The 22,210-nt window shown below is 41.4% G+C and overlaps 1 protein-coding gene and 1 long non-coding RNA gene across 5 annotated transcripts in view; one reads left to right on the top strand and one right to left on the bottom strand.

Annotated features, from left to right (window-relative positions):
- The window catches only part of LOC306802917, a 31,622-nt gene extending 22,777 nt beyond the window's left edge, over positions 1 to 8,845 (bottom strand). For 2 of the 3 annotated variants that reach the window (XR_013774515.1, XR_013774516.1), the window contains exons 1-2: positions 8,469 to 8,845; positions 7,616 to 7,736 (exon numbers count right to left, since the gene is read on the bottom strand). This is a non-coding gene — a long non-coding RNA (uncharacterized lncRNA). Of the gene's footprint in view, positions 1 to 4,260; positions 7,385 to 7,615; positions 7,737 to 8,468 lie in introns of those variants that run through there. The other variant, XR_013774517.1, reaches the window with a different exon arrangement.
- Positions 8,846 to 8,902: 57 nt separating this feature from the next.
- Positions 8,903 to 22,210, top strand: part of AMPD3 (adenosine monophosphate deaminase 3) — a 32,704-nt gene continuing 19,396 nt past the window's right edge. Inside the window, exons 1-6 of one of the 2 annotated variants that reach the window (XM_079307582.1) lie at positions 8,903 to 9,223; positions 11,860 to 12,088; positions 14,475 to 14,670; positions 15,104 to 15,269; positions 17,354 to 17,573; positions 19,993 to 20,122. In XM_079307582.1, the coding sequence (XP_079163708.1) occupies positions 9,202 to 9,223; positions 11,860 to 12,088; positions 14,475 to 14,670; positions 15,104 to 15,269; positions 17,354 to 17,573; positions 19,993 to 20,122 (963 nt within the window). In that variant the 5' untranslated portion in view covers positions 8,903 to 9,201. The remainder of the gene's footprint in view (positions 9,224 to 11,859; positions 12,089 to 14,474; positions 14,671 to 15,103; positions 15,270 to 17,353; positions 17,574 to 19,992; positions 20,123 to 22,210) is intronic. The other variant, XM_079307583.1, reaches the window with a different exon arrangement.

The raw sequence follows: 22,210 nt of genomic DNA on the forward strand, positions 1-22,210 counted from the left end.
CATCAGGAGAATAAAGCCAGCCCAATTATTTAAACATTAACTACAAAAATCACTTTTCTTTGTCTCTAGAAGTTACCCACAAATGCAGAAAATGACCATGTGAATATGTCATGGGGGAAAGGACTGTGGATGACAAATGCTGAGCAATTATATCTGAGCTCAGCATGAGAAATTATGAGGAAAAAAATCAATGTGAGTGTGTCTTGTGTGCATGCCCTGAAGCAGCAGGCACAGCACAGGGATTGGAAGGGTTAAATGCCAAGCAGAAATGAAAACATGTAACTGAAAATTATGATATATGAAAGTGGCTGAGCATAAATATAAGAAAACATTTTTGTCTAGACTTGGGTGTCTCTAGTGAAGCAATAGAAATCTCCACATGCAATTTAACACTGTCAGTTCTGGCACCCATAACTATAACACTTCACAAGAATCAAAAGATTCCTACAAATTCAGATGTAAGAGCTGTCAGAGATTAATATGAAATATTATGCATTGTTTTCCCCCTCTGATCATGAAGATTGTACCTGTTACTCTTGCACATAGAAGTCCAAAAAGACATGTAACTGTAATTTTTAAACACTAGATGGCTCCATTGGCTTTTTAAATGCAGCATTTCCCAACCTTGCACAGAGTTTTGAAAAGTAAGTACCATTCACAGTGTGTTCCATTGACAGCCATAGATACTAGTATAAAAAAGGAAAGAAAATAGAAAAAAATAATTATCTTCATCCTTTGAGCAACGTGGAACTGACAGCCAGTGCAAGGGGCAAAAAGGCTTTCAGTCTCTCCCCTGTATGATGCTGAATTTTCACAGTTAATTGTGTCCACAGGATGCCTGCATGGTGTCTAAGGATGGAAAACAAAGGATTCTGGCCCCTTGCACAGAGACAGTGGCAAAAGGGGTTTTAAGGGGTTGATCTGCTCTTCCAATCTTTTGCACCTGACTGTGTCCCACTGGCACATGGAAAAGTCATGGAAGCACCCATTCCTTCCTGCTGCACTGCAAAATGCTGAAAAGCTATCTTAAGGGATTGTGAAGATTACTCTTGCTCTTTTAGCAAATATCCAGTTTCAGTACCAGATTCTTAAATGAATGTTTGCATTCAGCAAATTTACCTTTTCTGATTGTTTTGGGGTAGCACACATAAGCTTAAAATTTATTCTTCCTTCATATGAGTTTCGAAGAAAAGTTAAATTGATCTGAAAAAAACAAAGTTGAAGAAACACCAATGAGATAGTTTATTTTTTAATTATCTACTCATTTTAGTTCTAAATTTCTCTGATATTTCTGTTTTGTAAACAAAAGGTTGTTGAAACTCAGAAATGAAATATTAGGGAAGGCAAGCATTGAGTTCAATACCTTTTCTTCCACTTCAGTCTGGAAGATTTGAGAAGACTGGCTGTTTCCCTGCTATCAGCTTATTGTACAGGAGATGACAGGAATAAGCCACTCAAACACTGACTAATCCAGCAGGTCACCTTCCATCCCACACTTGCCATCTGCTCCAGCCTCTGTTGGCTACCTGACACTCAAAGGGATTTGTCCATGTTGGAGCTGCTCCCTGTGGAAATCCCTTCTTTTCCACTACATGATCCAGCAAAGAGTTTATTACATACAGAGACCCGCCCCACAGATCCTGAGCTTTAGGAACACACAAAAAATGAAAGGGGTGTGAGGGTGTATGGTCAAAAATAAAAAAAACCCTGAGCAGAGCACTCCTTTACACCAATCCTTCAAGGTGTCCAGGAAATTCGAGGCCTTTTCATGGAGAAACAGGGCCAAGGAAAAAGGAGGAAAAGCCCCAAAACCAATATAAAACCAACCAAGAAAAAAAAATCCTGAACAAACCACCCGCCCCAACTTATCAGGGTCACCAAATCTGAAAAGAAAGGTGTGTAAACTTGCAGGATCAGGAATTAGTATAGGGGAAATTGAGTAGGGCATCAAGCACAGAAGCTCTGATAGAATCCACTGCTCCATGAAAGCATCCCAAGGGTACAGCATCTGATGATCTCTGCCTGCACAGGAGGGGACAAGCAAATCTACCCTAATACCTGCTAAAGGGAGAGTTCTGAGCTATGGGGCTCTTTTTTCTAGCCCTGTTGGCACTGAAGTGACTTGGAAATTTGTCTTTGGAGACAGGCACTGGAATCAGATCCTTCAATTGTCAGAAGCTGAAACAGAGCTCGAGGTACTCAGAACTTTGCCACTTCCCTTTGTCCACACTGGATTTACTTCACTCCGTGCAATAACTAGGAATTAACAAAGTCTTTCCTGGAACCAGAAAAGGGCACAATACTACTCAGATACGTGTGCTGCTTGTTTTAACGGAAGGAAATATCCTGCAGGTTAAGGAAGAGGCGGGATTTTCACGGCAGTGTGGAGCCAGAGAGAGATGCCCCAGCACTGCCAGCACCGCTTTTCCCTGCGTTAATGTATAGGCAGCGCCAACAGGGAAGGCTCCGACAGGGGCGGGCTGTTACGTAAGGGGAAATCTGCATTCCTTGCGTAACTCGGCTCTTTACATAACCCGGCTCCTCACGGCCCCGGGGAGAGGAGAGGAGAGGAGAGGAGAGGAGAGGAGAGGAGAGGAGAGGAGAGGAGAGGAGAGGAGAGGAGAGGAGAGGAGAGGAGAGGAGAGGAGGAGGAGAGGAGAGGAGAGGAGAGGAGGGAGAGGAGAGGAGAGGAGAGGAGAGGAGAGGAGAGGAGAGGAGAGAGGAGAGGAGAGGAGAGGAGAGGAGAGGAGAGGAGAGGAGAGGAGAGGAGAGGAGAGGAGAGGAGAGGAGAGGAGAGGAGAGGAGAGGAGAGGAGAGGAGAGGAGAGGAGAGGAGAGGAGAGGAGAGGAGAGGAGAGGAGAGGAGAGGAGAGGAGAGGAGAGGAGAGGAGAGGGAGAGGAGAGGAGAGGAGAGGAGAGGAGCGGAGAGGAGAGGAGAGGAGAGGAGAGGAGAGGAGAGGAGAGGAGAGGAGAGGAGAGGAGAGGAGAGGAGAGGAGAGGAGAGGAGAGGAGAGGAGAGGAGAGGAGAGGAGAGGAGAGGAGAGTCCGGCACTGCCCGCCCCGCCACAGAGGAAAGGTGCTGCCTCTGCCTAAGGGACAAGAAATAAGATGGGAAATGTCACAGACTGTAGATTCCCATAGCTGATAGTCTAGGTGGGATTGGTGGAAAGAAGACAGGAGGTTTTGAAGTAGCTTTTCATATAGAATCGTGGAAGCATCAAGTTTGGAAGAGACCTTCAGGATCATCCAGCTCCTGTAAGCCACAAACCCACATCACGCAGATCCAGACCCTGAACACCTCCAGGACGGTGATTCCAGGTGATTCCACCACCTCCCCGGGCAGCCCATTCCAACATCTGACCATTCAAACAGTGAAAACATAAATATAACACATACCTGGCCACAGCGATTTTTACACAGGAAGATTGGATAGAAATAATAAAACATTTCCCACTCCCAGTGCAAGTTTAAGTTTCTACAGGAGAATAAGAAAATTCTGCATTTGATTTCTTGCCAACTCTGCCTACTCAGCTCTAGGCAAGAAACACACAGAAAGTTTATTTGGGTTGTAAATGGTCACTAGGAATCCCCATGTACAAGTGAACTCGTACAAGTGAACTCCCAGGTTGGAGGTTGCAGAGTTTCACTGACATTTGTGAAAGGAGAGACTTGGAAATACATTTGCAAAACAAGGAGAAGATGGGGGATAACTTGGGGACAGGGAAAGCTGCAGTTCAGCAACACCTAGCCTGGATTTTATGTAAGGATATAAATTCAACAGCTAGCCCAGGGTTCATTTAAGAATATGTGACCTCTGTGTAAAGCCATGTCTAAACCATATCTTGCATTTCCCAGTTCCTGGGCAGTTATGTGCTCCATCTGCATCCCACAGATACCTGTTATTTGGGAAGGAAACTTCTGATGTGAGGGCCAAAGAACTCAGATGCAAATCCTTATCCCAGATGATTATAGAAAACTTAAAGGCCAATAATAATGCAAATGCAGAACTGAGTAGCACTTAACTATTTGCATTTCCCCACTAACCTAACATGTAAACTAATTCTAAACATAGTGGTTAGATTTCAGTACTGATTTTTGCAGAAATCACCTAGTTTAGAATATTTTTATTTTAGGGGTCTCCAAAATAGACCACAAAGTTCTCCTCTGTGAGCTGGAATTACACTGTTTTATTATTTATCATGCACTGGCAGTGTCTAATTTATTAGACTGTTGCTTGCTGAATATTTTATTTTATGTGCATTCCGAGCAAATAAAATTCCTCTTAAAACAAAGTTGAGTAAAAGGACATTGTACATCAGAGTTGTGCTTAAAAACTGTTTCTACTGCATTGCATATAACAGATTTGAAATGTAATTTTCAGAAAATTCTGTTTTATAAATCAGATTTAAGGTCACGCAGCTACACATACAGGTTTGTCTGACGCATTCAAACCTCTCCTCCTTTGAAGAGTTCCACAATTTCAGATAAATTATGTATAAAGTCAGAGAAAGGCACTCTTCCATCTGAGGTAACTACTTGCAAAGTCCAAGCCAAGTCAGTTTGAGACAAACTGGTTATAAACCAGCATTTGACATGGCTGTTGTGCCAAAGGCAGTTAGCAAAAGCCAAGTGGCTGGAAAGAAACCTTTCCAAATATCTACATGATGACTTACAATTCCAAACACACCAATGAGTCCCATCTTGCTTGTAAACCTTTCTTGTGCAACAAAGTATTACAGTATATTCTATTTATAAACTCATGGAAAACTTCTTTTATCTTGTTTCAGACTCCAATTATTACGACTGTACAGGTACTTTCCCAGTTTATTTTTAAAGCAGGGGTTGTAGCCACATTCTTTTGCAATTTCTGTGGTTCTCACTTCCATTTCTGGTTTTAAACAAACTGGTTTATATTTGCATACTCTATGTATTCAATCTTATAATAATATATACTACAGGACAGTTACACTTACATGTATCCTTTCAGAAGGGAGAATGTCACTTGGTGGAAAAGCTCCTAGGAACTGGATTTCACACTAGAACTCTCTAATGTCAGTATAAATTATTTAAAAAACATTTTGCATTTTATATAAGCCTAGTAGTGTCTTGTATGTACATATTCCTACTATTCAAGATGGAAAAGCTTGGCAAAGCTTTTGGAAAAGTTTATGGAAAAGCTTGGTCTAATCAAAGTTTCTCTTCTTAGTTCTCATCTCACATCCTGCTTTCTGAAACAGCCTTGAGCAATCTCCAAAACATAGGAAATTTGTTGGTTTTATTTAGAGCAGGAGCCAAACTTCTAGATTTACAAATTCCTCCTTAACTCAATACTGAGAAAGACCACATCATCTGTACCAAGAGTTCTTAGCTGCTCTAATTCAATTACAGGACTGAATACTCATATGCCCAATTAATTTCTGCAGGCTATTTGAAAACCAGTGGATAATATGATGCTTTTTGATTTGTAGACTTTATAAAACTGACAGATATGATTGGCTTTGTATCACTCAATCATTCAGTGGAGCAATTTTCTCCCTTTCTGAATTATTACAATTTTCTGTATTATTTTGTTTAAAAAAGGAATCATTCTTCCTTTACAGTGAAGAGTATTTGATAACACGATTCAACTGCATTTCACATTTGGCACAAACCTCCCTCTGGCTTTTGGAGATAACTTCATTTAACTGTGAGGGGTTTTTTTCTGTTGGAATATCAGAAAGTCTTCAGTAAGTAAAGGCATGTGTGCCAAGCATATCATTAACTGAACTGATTGAAGATCAGAAAAGTAAGTACTAGGTCTAATATGGCTTGGGTGCCACTAATGGGTACATTATAGATTGAAATATTTCATTTGATCCATTAGTTGTTTTGTTGTTGTCAATACCACAGGCAGTTGTATGAATCTATTTACAAAACTAATTCAACCTCCATTAGCTTTTAAGGCACTGCTCAAATGAAAGCAGTCTCTTACAACAGCTGAAACAATTACAAGTGAAAATGAGAGAACATTTTGATGAATATGCATTCCAGCAGTAATCATCTCCCAGACAAGATCTGTCTGTTTCTAAAAATAATTGTTAATAATACAGATGTATATTTAGGGGAGATTTGTTATTTTGTTCCATTCCTCTGTAAATGTTGACATTTAAAATTTTAACTGCATTTCCTCTTGTTAAAATAGGCTGCAAAAGAGAAAATACCATGTGCCCTGAAATAATCGCGAGTGTATTACTGTCACCAAAAGAGTAGTCTGTAAAGTAAGACTAAAAGCAAGTTGAAAACATAATAGAAATACACATTAAAAAATAATATAAATAAATATGATCAGCTGTAACTTGGTAAAAAGAAGTGGATAACTTTTTCTTGTATGGCAAGATTAAAAAAGATTAAAATAAACACATTTTTACAAAGTGTAAAATTTACCCAAGAGAACCAGTGCTTGCTGCACAACACAAGTGAACTAACACCCAGGTGGCTTCAGAAAGTACTGACATTTTACAATGGGAATCCCAACATTTAAAATAACTCTGGAGACACCTGCACTATGTTCAGTGAGTGGTGTGTAAAAAGTATAAGCCACCTACAAACAGGGCTGGCAGACAGGCTCCTCAAGGGCAGACAAGGCATCACTGAGGTGTTCTAAGGTTTAGTGCTTTATGTTCTGTAGGTGCCAACAGAAGAGTACAACATCACCTGTGTTGAAAATCTGCTGTTTTGCTGTCAGCTCAGTGTTACTGCCATTCCCCAAGGAAGGATGGGAATTGTTCATTCAGAAAGCAGAGATAGAACAGGAAACTAGACCCATCAATGAAGTGTATGCTCTTAGATAACTGACCATAGTAATTGCTTCTGCAAAATGTGAGAGGACTTGAAGTATTTTCTTGGTAATTTATTACCATTACCCTACCCTTACAATCCACTCTGCTCCTATTACAGATCATCAATAGTATTTTCTTAATGCTTCAGTTACTGTAGATGCATTTACTCAGCTATGATCTCGGGCTGCCTTTGAAGTTTTCCAATTTGTTACAAAAGGAAAGCTCATTTAAATACTCATGGCTGCCTACAAGTGCCCTGTGTCCTTTGCACTTAGGGATTTGCACTTTAGTGTTCACAGAAGCCTTTTCTTTGCTAATGCACTTTTAAGCTATCCTTTCTGTGTGAATTCCCTGGCTTTGCTAATACGTGAGCTCACACTGCAAGGTTGTGTCTCGTCACTTGCAGACTGCGTTTTGTGTCAGAAAGCCGAGAAACACAGTTATCTCCCAAACCGTTATTCGTTCACTGCGGTTGGCACAAAGTCAGCACGAGGGGGAACTCGGCCAAGCTCTTGCATCCCACAGAAGAGATTAAATCAAGTGCAGAGGCAAGACTGATGTGCCAAGCTGAGGAGAGAAAACCAAAAGGCCGTGGGATACCTGAATCCAGCAGACAGGGCACAATTATGATTTGATGGATACCAAGCTTAAACTTCCAGACAAACTGCTGTGATAGCAGGCAAGTCTGAGCAAGTTTAGGCAGGTGGCTGGCAGAAAGGAAGGAAGGAAGCAGCACTAACAGATCAGGAATCCAGGGGGGTATTGCATGGCCAGGAGCAACAGGTGTGCTTTACTCACATATCAAATGGGCAGGGCAGCTGTGAGTCACAGGCACAGACACTGCAGTATGTGGTTTTCTGGCTGGCAGATGTTTTGTCAGGGTGTCTCCAGCAGCAGCTGATGAAGACATTCAGAGTTACTGTGGGAAAAGCATGTGCATGCAGCATAAGTCCTTTTCCCAGGCTGAGAAACAATGCCTATTTTTGTAGTATTAATATTGTTTTTAAAATATTTTTTAATTATGGCTGACTCATTTTCAAGTGCTTTGGATTGCTATATACAACAGCTGTGGCCATAAGTCTTATCCTTTTTTCTGACTACATGAGGGTGAATGGGGTGACACTTGTCAGAGTCAAAATATTCACTCTTCTTTGCAACTTGGAGTTGGGAGGTAAAACTCCTCTTTTGACTTCGTTTCTTCACTAGCTGTGTGAAGTAAAGGAGTTTCTGAAGCCACAGTTCCCTGAGGTTTACACATGGAGCATTTCTATGCCTACAAGCTGGGGGGACACACAGCTCCATGATCCCTCAGGTTTTGGGACATCTACCTTTAACTCTGCTTATCTATTTACAGCAACTACCTTCACTCACTGCACTCCCAGTGCTTCCCCGCATTGATAAGATAATTTTACATCTAAATGTCTTCAGGTTAGTCTTCAAGTATTGTAACCCAAACTCACAAAAAACGTCCCCTAGAACTTTCAGCTTCAGGGCCCAGAATCTCTCAAAATAAGGTCAAATTATTTTACATGTTAATATCCTCATTCCTGCTGAGTCACTCCGGGCTGCAGCTTCAGTTATTTGTCTTGGCCTGTTTACCCGGAAAATTTCTTGGGGTGTTATTTGTTTATTATTTAATATAGACAAGCACCTGGACGGCGTTGCTGCACCGAAGGGCAGAGTGTTGAAAACACTTGCGATTGGGACACATCTCCAGCGCACTCACCGGCTGTCACTGTGCACTGGCCTCACGGCTTTCCGATCTCCAGCCCAAGTTCGCTACGCTAAAGCGCTTTTCCAGGAGTTTTGAAGCCGGCGCTCGGGAAGGCGGCACCGTGAGGCGAATCCAGGTGGGGCCGGGCTCCCGCCCCTCCTTCGCTGCCTGCCCGCCGGCGGGGGCATGTGACAGCGCGACTTCTGCCTTCAGCCCGCCGAGGGAAGGGGAACGGGAAGGGGCCGCGCTTTCCCCGCTGCTCCGGCCGCCGCTGAAGCCGCGGCGCCGCCCGTGCCCCGCCACAGGTGCAGCCGGCGCCCGCAGCCCCACAGAGGTAGGGACAGGCCGCCCCGCCCGCCGCTCGCCCCCCGCGCCGGGGCGGGGCCGGGCCGGGCCGGGCAGCGCTGCCCCCGCCGTGCAGTCGCCCCGGGGGCAGCCGGGCGGCCCGGCGGGGCCGGGGGCGCGGCGAGCGGGGGGCGCAGCCCGCGGGCCATAAAGGGCCGGGCAGGGGCGGCGCGGCGCTGCGGTACCGGGCGGCCGGCGGGTGGATGCGGCAGCGGGGAGCGGCGGCAGCCGGCGGGAGCGGCTCCTCCCCCGCCGCCTCCTCCGCCCGTGGCTCCGGGCAGCGTCTCTCCGGCCGGCGGCGGCCCGGCCCTGCCCCAGCCCCAGCATGGCTCTCCCCGGGGCGCTCGGTAAGTGCCGCGCCGGGTGCCGGCGGTGACCTTGGGCCGGGGCCGTGCGGGGCTCCTGCGGCGGCGCCCGCGGCTCGGCCCCGCCTGGCCCCGCGCTGGATGCGGCGCTGCCCGCCCGGCGCCCGCGGGGCTCGGCGGCGGCTCCGGCTTTCCCGGCATGTGCTCGGGATAGATTCAGCACCGGTAAATGCCTGATCGGCAGCTGCTTTTTAAACAATCATTCCATCTATTTTTTTTTTTTTTTTTTTTTTTTTTTTTTTTTTGTGCAGCATGTTTCAAGAGAAATAGCTTTCTTTTGCAAAGGTGCAGACCTAGACCAACATTTCTGTTAGACTGCGATTTTTTAGGAAAAGAGCATTTACTGGGTGGCATTCATACCCTTCCCCATCCCATTAAAATGTCTAGTTGTTGCTCACCTTGGGCAAAGGACAGCAGTTCAATAGAAGGATACTGGATACAGGAGCCTCTTCCAATTCAGGATGGCACAGCTCGCACGAGTGTTGCAGGAGGTGCCTCATGACTGTTTTAGGTTTATTAGGCTGGTCTCAGTGCCATGAGCCAGCAGTGATGTGGGTGAATGCACATTTCAAACTGCTCTGTGCCTTAGCATCTCGTGCTTGAGTGGAGAATGTGAGCTTGGGTTCTGTAAGAAAGAAAAAAAACTTTGGTGTGCCTAAAGGTTTATACTTATATCTATACTTGCTGTCCCTTCACTATCTTATTGTAAGGGTTTAAAATAAGCATGGTTTCTCATGCAGTGTGTTTCTTACTGCATTTCTTTTTCTGATCACAATTCTCTAGGAAAAAGTTCATTTGAACTCGGAAAATGCTCAGCATTACGTTACTATTTCACATTGCACTAGTATTGTTAGCAATGTTACTGTAGTTAAGGATAGAGGGAGTTCTTCCCTGGCTGCAGTGGCCCAAAAGGCCCTTGCTGCTGCATGTGTGGCAGGCTCTGCTGCTGACAACTGTGCTCATTGAGGTCAGGGCACAGACTCCCATGGCTTCCTTGGGGGTTGAAATTGAGAAACCAAACCTAAATTTGGATGCTGCTAAGACATAGTAGTGCATTGTCATGGAATTACTCAGCTAAACGTATGTATTTTTAAATTTCTTATGTAGTTATACTTGATTTTATGAAGACTTAATACTAATTGCAAAGCAAATACTCCCAAGGCAGAAAACAGCACAGTCAGATCCACAGCTCTTTAAAATCAGAGATATTTTTCCACTGGGATGAGAATTCTTATAAAATAAGAATGCACGCTAATATAGGGGAACACTAAATTGCTGTGTAATGGTCCAGTTTAACTCTTGTCACCTTTTCATACTACATTTGCTTTTAGAATACAAGTGAAAATGTTCTCAAAGCAACTGTGAAAACAGGTGGACATTAATTAGAGACTTTTAGGCTGAAAACAACAGGATCACATATCAACATGGGAAACCTGCAGCATGCCTACAGAAAAAGTGTAATGGGGGCCCTGATAAGTTGTGCATGGAGAGATAAAAAACTGCCATGCTCCATGCTGACTTCCAGGATATGTCGTTATTTAAATGAATGCTATCTCACAAAAAAACATTTGCATTTTTCCTAACCAAAAAGGATTCTGAAATGCCAGTTCTGGACCCAGACTTTACATTCTGGCAGTGCTTGGATCTATTTGCTGTGACATGCTCGCAGCTATTTTTAACTTATGTAATAAGAATTTAATCTTATTTGTTATAAACTCCATCATACTGAAGGCATTCTGAAAGCTTTATAGTACACAACAAATAATGCTGGTCAGTGGCTTATCACCACTGTGGTTTTTTTCCCTCTGGAATGCTTGCAGTTATGCTAAAATGCACATTCTGGATTTTATGAAAATGGAGTAAAAGTAAAGCTAGGAAACTACAGAAGAAACAATAAAGATGGCATTTTAGTAGTGATGCTAGAACAAAACAAATATTTTATGATGAAAGGCTAGCTGCTTAAAAATTTAAAACATAAAATATTATTTTTGAAAACTAATACTTAAATGCAAAGTAGAAATGGAAGTCCACAACCTGTCTGCTTCTCACATGCATTCAAAAATGTGACACGAGCTACTACAAGTGTGGAAAAAGAGTCACTGAGTTAATTATCTTTGCTCCTGTTGTGCAACTGTTTCACCTCCCAGCAGTTCTATGACTTTGTGATTTGTCCAAGGGATGGGGTGAGGTGGAAGTGTGCAACCTTCTTTTCTAACTTGCCTGTTGGTTTGAAGTCACTGAGCAAGGAAGAAGGCAAGCAACTGAGTGAATGTGATTTCCAGGTTCAGTGCAAGAGAGACAGCTGAGTATCCTCTGTATCACAAATAGTTGTCTGTCTGACTGTGCAAGTAAGTTTAATCTGGTAAACCTCTACATAAATTGCTGAGGAATTTTTGTGGGTATACCAGGAGGTTCCTGATGCACAAATTAGCATGGCTCCAAAAGTAGAGATGGCAGAGCTGCTGTGTTCTTGTGTACTGCATGCAGAGCTGTTCTACTTCCTTCTGCTTTTGCTCCAAGTTCTGAGCTCTGCTATAGGCAAACCATGCAAAACCCCCTAATCTCTGGCACATCTTCAGCCATGCTGTGTCTCTAACTGTGCCCCCTGTGCTGCTCAGCAGGCGAGATGCCCCGGCAGTTCCCCAAGCTGAACATCTCGGAGGTGGACGAGCACGTGCGGCTCCTGGCAGAGAAGGTGTTCGCCAAAGTGCTGCGAGAGGAGGACAGCAAAGATGCGCTGTCGCTCTTCACCGTGCCCGAGGACTGCCCCATCGGGCAGAAGGAGGCCAAGGAGAGGGAGCTGCAGAAGGAGCTGGCAGAACAGCAGTCTGTGGAAACAGCTAAAAGGTATGTTCTGCAGTTGCTTTCTTAGTGGAAAATAGTTTTTTGAAGTGAGTTTGAGTCGGTGTTGAAGTACCTGGCAAGCGACGTTCTGCCTCTCACTGCTGCAGGAGAAAGGTCAGCAGCAGGCACCCCTGTGGTGTCCTTCTGTCCTGTGCAGGAGCCATGGGGATGGACCCCAGGGAGCCTGGATTGGTCAGGTTGTCTCAGCTGTGTTCTCAGCAATAGCACAGATATTGCTTATGCAAATTTAATAAACAGCATAGCTGGGTAGAAATGAGCAAAACCCCAAGACTCTTTAATGTAAGAAGAGTCAGAAAAAGAAACTACTGCCTCTTCTTCTAGTTTCATTAAAAGAAACAGGAAAATTTTAACACAGAAAATGACAGTGGTGTGATATTGCCTTTAGTCTCTGCAAAAATAGATGAAAGCGAAGAATTTATGTGTAAGATCAAGGGGTAAGGTAAAAAGCGGTATTGGCATAATGAGGTTATTTGTAGGTTTCCTTTACTCACACAGATAAAATCTAACCACTGTCAGCCATAAAAGTGAGCATTTAAAAAAAAAATTGCATTCTACCTTTGGTTTACCCATGACTGTAATGAAGACAAACTTGCTTTGGTTTGTGATTTTTTTTTTTTTTTTTTTTTTCTGTCAGAGAGGCAGTGTTCCCCTGATGTCAGGCTGTTCCAGTGTCTTGCCTCCACAGGACTGCTGGGCTGTTTCTGGAGTCACATGAGCTCAGCAGCAGCCTGACACCAAATGGGTTGGACGTGTAGAGACTGTTCAAGAAGCAGGCAGACAAGAAAGCCTTTGAAAGTGATAGCTAAGCACATGTACCTGGTTAGCTGCAGAAAGGCAGTTGGGCAACACTTGGAATCATGTTTCTGGAACAGAAGGGAGAAGAGTCAATTTAGTTAAATTAAGCTATGACTCACTGATGATACAAGCTGAGACTTTGGGTTTGGAATTGTGCAAGTGGATTTCCCAGTTGGCATGTTCATAGGCATAAACAGGCACAGAAGGGAAAACCAGATGTTTCCAGTCAAACAAATGTTTGGTATATACTTCCTTCTGAACTAGTGTGTTTCACTTTTTATTTGGAAAATTTATCTCACAGAAACAAACTCAGGCTTTGTACAGGTTTAACTGCAGGAGAAGGTATTAGAGGTATTTTGTTTACACGTGGGAACAGAACCAAGTGTTCATCCCTATCCTGCATGACTGAAGTGTGCTTCAGGGACAGTGGCACAAGTACAGCTTGTGCTGTTTCCAGTTGCAGTTGATCAAACACTGCCTTTCAAAACTGATGCTGATTTCCAAGGTGGCTACAAATGCTTTAGAGGATGAAATTTGGGTGTTAATTGTACAGCACTGCATATTCTTACTCTTAAGAAAACCACAGAAGTAATATGCAGCTTTCAGAGAATGTTGTTCCAGTCTTCCTTTTTCTTTATTAGTGATTCTGATGCCTTACTAACATTTTAAGGTTTTGGTACCTAACTTACAAAAGTAGGGACTATTTCCACAATGCAAAATAAATTAATATCACAGTTTATAACATAATATGTTATATGAATATTTAAAATACATTTAAGCACATTTAAACTGAGTAAGGAAAATGAATTCCATCTTCAGAGATATTCCAAAGCTCTACTTGAGGTATTACAATTACTTCACTGGAAAACACAGCATTCTTTTTTAGCTGGTTTATCTGAGGTGCACATCTATCACAACTTTGAGAAAAGGCAACATTTTAAAATTTCTGAGCTACACTTGAAGGGAGGAGTGGACTTGTGTATCAAAGTCTCATCAAACACTGCCTAAGGAATAACCAGGTGCTCTTCCTTTTCTTTACAAGTTGAACTGAATGACTATGTGAAATTTTGTTGCCTCGTCTTGTCTGACAGCTAGATGAGTTTAGGTCTTGCAAGTTTTGGGAAGAATGAGAAATGTGTGTAACAATTTCCATATGTAACATTGACTTGTTTCTGTCTGATCCTTCACGAATTCTGATGCTGTCAGTCTGTAAGAATCAACCCTTACTAAAGTGAGCACAGTGATCACGGTTTCCTTCTGCAGTGACTTGCTGAAACCGAAGTTGTGAGAAGACAAACAAAAACCTTAGGGCATCTTAGAGTTATTGTAAATAAATTATGGCATATTGGGCTCATGTAGAGGATAAGTGAAGTTGTGTGTAGTGTAGATCATATGAAATGTCAGCACAAAAAAGCTAAAAGCACAAGTTCTTTCTGACCAGGATTTTTTCTGTGGTATGAGAGACTTCATTTGTAAAACTTCCTATGGGATGATTTCTTTGCTATAATCAATTTTCCAGTGTATTTAGTGTTTTACACCATGGCTTATTTTGTTTTATACCATGAATTTGTAGGAAGAAAAGTTTCAAGATGATTAGATCCCAGTCTTTGTCATTACAAATTCCACCTCAGGAATGGAAAGCACCACCGGCCAACCCCGTCCTGTCTCCTGCAACGCCAGTTCTCCCAAGTGCTTTTGTGCCAGTCCAAGTGCCATATGATGTACCAGAATTCCAGAGAGTTTCAATTAGTGGGGACTACTGTGCAGGGGTAAGAAAATACTGTTTTCCCAATTGCTGTATCTAGAGGGTGAATAAAAGGTCCTGTATATGTAGATGAAGTGTAAAATGCCAATATGGTGGTTGTCTGCAACAGACTCGAAATTGCTTTGTGAATACAGTGATTTGTTAAACAGCCAGGAGTAAAGTTGTTTTATACTCTTTTTAATAATAGATTGGATAACAACATAATTATATGTTCAATAAGTAGGTAATATATGGTAGGATAAAAACATTTGTGTGTGTTTTGTATATTGTATTTAGAGTCTGCTTCTGTCACTGGCTTCCTGACTCCTTGGGCGAGACCCTTATGGTCAAGCCCTGTACACTTTTGTTTCTGCAGATTCTCCTTGTTACTGGTGTGGATTTGGTTTGTTGCTAGAGCTGCTATTTTCCCCCAGTATTCATGCATGTTTTCCTTCCAGGTTACAGTTGATGACTATGAACAAGCTGCCAAGAGCCTGGTGAAGGCCCTTCTGATCCGAGAGAAGTACTCGCGCCTTGCCTACCACCGCTTCCCCAGAACAACGTCTCAGTACCTGTGCAGCATGCGGGATCAGAAGTGGAAGGTTGAAGATGAGGTGTGCCCAGGTGAATATCCCTTCAAAATATTCAGTTGCATTCTAAAAAATGTAAACATTATTTTAAAATGCTGAATAAGACCCCGTGCACCACTGTAGTAAAGGAAAGTTGTATTTTTGTAATTATCTTTTTTGTCTTTATAATTTATTCTGTTACTGAGTGGAGAATCACTGACAAGCCTAAGTTATAAATCCTGTGTATCTAATTTGGGACTTTGAAGCTGTCAAAACCTGAAAACCAGGACTAGGCTCTCATTGATTACTTTATTTCCTAAGCAAATGGGATGTTAAGTAGCATATTTGTGCTCCCCCAGGATAAAACTGTATGGCTGTGGTTTTAAGTGAAGTCATTCCTCCTCATCTTGGCATAGGAGATTAAAAGGGGTGATGAGCTCATCTACATCATAAATTGAAGCATGATACAGACATGCCAGTTAGCAAGCTCTGAGTCAGGAATTTCACAGGCAGGCTACACTTGCCAGGTCAAGACTGGAAGCTGTAGAGTCATATTTGTTGGGCATTCTGCCTGGGTAAATAAACTGATCTCTCAACAAGGCTTATTAGGTTGAACATATTCTCCCACTATGTGTGTCACAAATTATTTTTGTCTCTTGGGTGGGTTGTGTCTTGAAAGCTTTGCTTGTGCATTAAACTGTTTGCACTGCTCATTTCTGGATTAAACTGTGAGGAGCACCCTTTGGTCTGTACAGATGGGCCACTGTAGATGTGTCTGTGTTGCTGACAACTTATTTTCAGCCTTGAAGTGACATTTTAAATCAATTACCCTCTGGCTTAGTGGTTGAAAGAGGGTGACTAAATATGTTTTCAAGTGTTTGTTTTCCAAGAAGAGTGTGAAGAGGACAGTATACTGAATATTTAAGACAGGGAAGATAATTTAGAACAGCTGCCAGTGAGTTATTTCCAAGCTGTTATTAGGTTAATAACTTTCCTACATTTACAATTTTCAACTTAAGAGACAAAAAATGAAATCTCATTACACAAATCTTAATTAGCAAAAGTTTGAGCTAAATAGTTATGAATATTAGAGATAAGGATGATATCAGTTTATAACATATATTCAGGTGCTCTAGGTGAATAAAAGGTCTGGTAATTACTTTTCTGTGGTGCCCTAACTGTTGGGTAAAAGAAGAAATCTCTGATAAGACTGAGCCAAAGAATGCAGTTCAGCTGACATAAATGCAGTCAGGACACTTTGTGCTGGTTGCATTAGTAAGATATTGTAAAAGAAGGGATGGCTATTCATAACAGGAGTGACAATGTTTGAGTGCTCACATAAGCTAAAGCTCCTGAAAGTGTGTGTGATTATTTGATTCTTAGGAAAAAACTTTATAACTTTATAAAGGCTTTACAAAACTGTACTGAACAAATCCCACCTGTGCTTCTGATACTTTGTGATTTTTTTGGTTTATGATCAGAAGGCCAAGGTATAAACTGGATTTGTGTTGTACTATTTTTGGCTTCTGTGCTTCTTGATTCTATTAAGAAAAAAAGTTAGAAAAAATATTTTGTTAAAAAAACCCCCAACAAAACCATCACCACAGAAAGCCACACATAAGCAAACTAACCCCCACAAATTGAAACTCCAATCCAAACACAGCAAAACCAACTGATTCTATGCTTAAATATGAACTTCCAAAATTGCTACAGTGAGTCAGAAGGTGAAAAGGAAAATAATGGTGGGTATGAAGTCAACTGCTATTTTATTGTTCAAAAATCTCAACTGTACTTCAATCATCCTAATTTAAATACTTCTGCAAACTCATTTTCAAGCTTATTCCAACACAGATTAATAAAAAATAGTATTAAATCTGTATACATTGGTTCAGAGAGCTCTAATAACATACAGCATTTGAATTAAAGTAGACACTTAATTTAGAAAGGGGTTGCAACTAAAGCCTGTCAGAAAAAACAGCAGATCTTGTTGTAACAGCAGATCTTTTATAGTAACTGAATGTGATTTTAATGAAAATACTGATATCTATTAGAAATTAAGCTTTACAGAGGCAGAAAGTTTAATTATTTTGCCTTTTACGCAAGGTATTTCTTCTAACCGTAATGTAAATTTGTTTTCAGATTTCCATTCACCCCCAGAAGAAAATGAAGATCCTTACAATCTCGATGATGCTCCAGACAACCTGGATTATGTTATCAAGCTGAAAGGTGGCATTCCCTTTGTTTATGATAACAAAGAGATGATGGAGCTCAATGAGCCTCGGAGTTTGCCATATCCTGACCTGCAGACCTACACCCTTGACCTGAGCCACGTTCTTGCTCTAATTGCAGATGGCCCAACGTAGGTTCCTCTTTTGTTGCTCTCTGCCCCTTCAGGCTGCCTCTTATCTGTGGTTTAGTACTTCTCACTTCTGTGATATTTAATTCTTCAGTATACCCACTCTATAGTAGTTAGTGTTTTGTTTTGCCTTTCTCAAGCATTAATGCATCATGGAAAATCTTAAAAAGGAAAAAGTAAAATGCCACCTATGGCTACCTTTAATTTCTTTGGTTTCTTAGCAACAAGCATGGCAAAAAAAGGAATTAAGAGAAAAAAAAAAATCAAGGAATTGGCCAAATGTTTACATTCAAGTCAAATCTGACCCAAACTTCTTGAAGCATGGGAACTGATGCTTGAGCCTCTTAAATTTTGTTTTGGCCTATGCAGATCCTGAGGTTTTTAAACAGTTGTCCAAAATTCCTTCATGTCTGTTCTGCTCTGTTTGCATGAAGAGAAACCCTGCATATGCAGAGCATACAGATCAGTTCAGCAACATAAATACTCAGTCTGATTTGTTCCAGATGTTAATTAACTGCTTATATGCTGCAAAACTGACCCATGCATGCACAATCAAAATAAGTCTGAAATCATCTAAATTCCTGTGAAGTCTCTAAAAACTAGAAATATGATAACTCTGGTACAATCAGTGACACTCATGACAAAGCAATGTCATGAGTGCATGATGAAGGCATGTGCATCCAGTTTTAAATTTGCTTCCTAGCTGAGGATTTGGAATGGCACCATCCCTCATGGCCTCAACACCAGGAAAGGAAAAGAATCTGCTCATAAGATGGAACGTGAGCTGTTCCTCTGAGCTATTTTCCCTGTGTGCCAGCACTTCATTTCTGTCCCTGCTGTGTGGCAGATCATCACTGACACTGTGCCCAGTGTGCCCCACCTGGTGCATTCTTTGCCCTGTGTGTCTGTCTCACAGCTGTGTCAGTCTGTCTGCCTCGTGCAGCGACAGTGGCAGAACAAGCCTGGCCCATTCCCTAAGCCCTTCCTTAGGAGCCAACTCCTGTGCTTCTGCCAGCATTAGCAGCTCCAAATCAGTGCCAGCTTGAGCAGGCTTTGGTTACAGTCAGCTATGGGCAAATGCATTCCAGTTCCAGTGTGCTATATTCCAAGACAGATAATGAGAAGTTAAAAGGATGGGGAGGAAAACTAGAAACAAGAGTCATGCTGAAGCCCCTTTTGCAGTTTTCATTTCACAGTTGTAACAGGAAGCCCTAAGTAAGAAGGGCTGTGGTAGGACAAGTTAGAACACTCAGCACCTTGGTGAATGTAGGTCAGTCACCTGCTCCTTTCAGTAATTCAGAGTAAGCTTTTATAGGCTCCTCCACACTCTGATAAATGTACACAGCCCAAAAGAAAAAGGTCTTTCTCATAATCCCATTGCATAAGCTCTTCTTCTGGTATTGTTTCCCTTTTTGCAGCAAGTGCTTTCCTGTCATTTTTGTCCATCACATGTGGGGCTGCTCAGAGAGCCATTGTTCTTTAATATTTGCTGTTGGTAAACTGATGAAATCTCACCCCTGCTCCTCAGGCTTGTGGTCTTTTGGATAACAGTATGACTCAACAGCCTTCCTGCAGATCTTGATCAGTTTTGGGTTCTGTGAGACTGGGTTTGAACCAGACTTCCAAAACCATAATGGGATTTGTGTCCTATTGAGGAGAGATTGGCAACAATAAAGCAGGAAAAAGAAGGCTATTGCATTAACAGTGCTACCAAAATATTGTGGAGTCAATAAGAATTGACAGATGGTGAAGAGAAAAACCATGTCATTGGTTAAAAATAGAAGGAGAAACATGACAGAAGATGAAAGTGAAGATGGAGCTATTGAGTAGGCAAGCAGAAACAAAAAAGCATATTTTCTAAAAAGGGCACAAAAATAATTTTGGTAAGAAGTATTTAGACACAATATATGTATTCTCAAGGCATGGAAAATGAAAGCATATTGGATCTTATCTTGGCTTCTCACATTTAACTGAAAAAGTAAATAAATGTGGAGGACTTTAAAAAAAATCATAATGACTAAAACTGGATGACAAGTTGTTTCTGTTATGTATGAGAAGATTGTTCTATTGGTGGTACCACTTTAGAGAAATTGCAATTGATATCACATTTGATTATAGATTTCATGCTTTGGTCATTATTACTAAAAGGATTGCAGTTTATGCATAGGTATAGTGATGAATACTTGGGCAAGGTGAAGGACATAGCATGGTTATGGTAGAGTTCTGTTTGAGATTTCACTAATAACTTTGGTCTGAAATTGGTTTATAGATTTGTTAAGCAGTAGGATAAAAAGAATGGATTTGTCTTGGACTTCATAAAATGCCCCAACTTTGTTTTTACTTTGAAAATTTGGGTGTTCTTTTGGAATTTAAAACACAACTAGTTTTAAGTTACAGTTCATTTTTGTGTATTCTTTTACAGAAAAACATATTGTCATCGGAGGCTTAACTTTTTAGAATCTAAATTTAGTTTACATGAGATGCTGAATGAAATGTCAGAATTTAAAGAACTGAAGAGCAATCCCCATCGAGACTTCTACAATGTGAGAAAGGTAAGTGTGAGAAGAATTAAAGGCATGACACTGTTTTTAGTGGGAGTTCCAGCAGTTTTGTTTTTCTTATGGGAGGTGTAGATGACATGCACAAAGTAGTGTGTGCATGCTACTCCACTGAATTAAGTTATTTTAAGAATGTTAATGTTTTTCTACATGGGAGCTCTCCAGGAAAATTAACTTGAATGTGTGTGGGTTAATTGGATTATGCTAAGCTAATTTGTTTATTTGCTCCAAATCAAAGGGACTTAATTGTGTGTAGATTGCTTTAAAGGAGTGAAAGAGAATTAATCAAACGAAGCTCACGTGGATTATGAATAAAAATATCCTTATGAAGGCTTAATTAATTTTAATGAACTCAGACATTCAAGTGAATATTTCTGCTTTCATGTAGGTATGTCTTACTAGGCTGTAGTAGGAACAGCTGTATGGATTTTAGATAATAATTTCATTTCATATTGAAAATGGCTGTTTAAATACATGTCAAAAGACTTCCCACAGAAACTAAGCTGAGGGTTCATGCTGCCATCAGTATCTGGTAAAAACAGTCTGTGATATATTAAGTAAAAAGATTATCTGAGTTGTAGTCATGACTCCCTCTGAGCTATAATTAGGAGACAGGTAGGGGAATCAAGGAGCTGGTTTAATTTCCTGGCATATTCACACCCAATGGGAGGGAGCTGTGTTAGCTGTGTTCTCTTCAAAGCAGGGAAGCAACAGTGTTAGGCTGCTTCATTTGCTTCCCTTTCCTGAAGTGGGGAGGAAGTTACTGGAGTTACTGCTTTATTTTGATAGGTGAGATTTCTTCACAATTGCTGGTATTTTTAACCACTTTAGCTCCATTTTACATTGTTTCTCTGTGCAACTAGAAGAGGTAATCCTTATTTTGTAACTTCAGGGTTTACTAACCTTCTTGTTAGATTTTCATTAGCACTAGTTCATCAAAAAGTCTTCTTGGATTTTTCCTATAACACCTAGTATTTGCTGGCTACTGTTGTGGTAGTAAACTATCCCAGTGTCTGTCACAAGGGTGGAAGCAGATGAGTTGTCAGGTACGTTCTAATGGATTTCACCCTTCCAATGTTGAACCTGTGGATGGGAGGATCTGTCAGCTGGTTCTCTCAGGTGCAGAGACTCAGCTCCCAACCTGACAGTTTTCTTGCATAACCCTGGAAATTTGCTACGTGCCACATTCAGAGAAAACACCTCAGTAGCTGGCAGAGACTTTAATAATAAAACACATGGTGATTGAGACAGGCAGAGGTGTGCATAGGGTGATTACCACAATCAGTTTGATTACTGAGAAGTTGTAATTAACAGGATTGTACTTACTAAGTTCAGCTTTTTGATCTAAAAGCAATTATTCAGTGTCTCTCAGCATATCTTAATTATTTTTTAATTACCTGCTGTTGAATAAGCCACTCTACAAAAGGATTCATGTTGTTCAAAAGCACAAAATGTGCACTGGTTCCCCTCTGGCAATAAGCACATTGCAGAGAGCAGGAACCAGCCTGCTCTTCTCTGCCAGAGACTATTCCTGCTGCCAGATACTGCTTGAAAAATTCTTGCTGCACAGAGTTCATCTTGCTTAAAGTATTTTATGAAGCAAGCTCACAAGCAGTATTTTTGTGAAGCACTCTGGAAAATAAAGTGCATTGTAGACACAATTCTTGTAAACTCCTAGATAATCTTGTATTCCCTGTATTTTGCTAAGCTAAATAATGTTTGGAATTGTAACTTGCCTGAAGTGCTTCCTTGCTAATAACAGTATCAGCAGTGAAACATTTGAAAGCCACACTTCTCAGCCTGTGTTCTCAGGATGTCTCTTTGTTAAGTCAATCCTAAGTCCTTACTGCTCAGCAAGGAGTAGGATTCACCTTCCCAAAGGGCTGTTGGTGAAGTGGTGTATCACATCCCTCAGACACAAGTGTGGAGGTCCTGGTACAATCTGCTTATATGAAAGAGCCAAAGAAATGGATGGAAAATGCCAAAATTGGAACAGGTGTGAATGTAGTGGCAAGGTCAGTCAGTGAACGTGTATTGCTGCATTTAGAAAGTTACAGTAGAAAACTGGCCAGGATTAATTGC

Source organism: Erithacus rubecula, assembly GCF_903797595.1.
Source record: "Erithacus rubecula genome assembly, chromosome: 6".
Lineage (NCBI taxonomy): Eukaryota > Metazoa > Chordata > Aves > Passeriformes > Muscicapidae > Erithacus > Erithacus rubecula.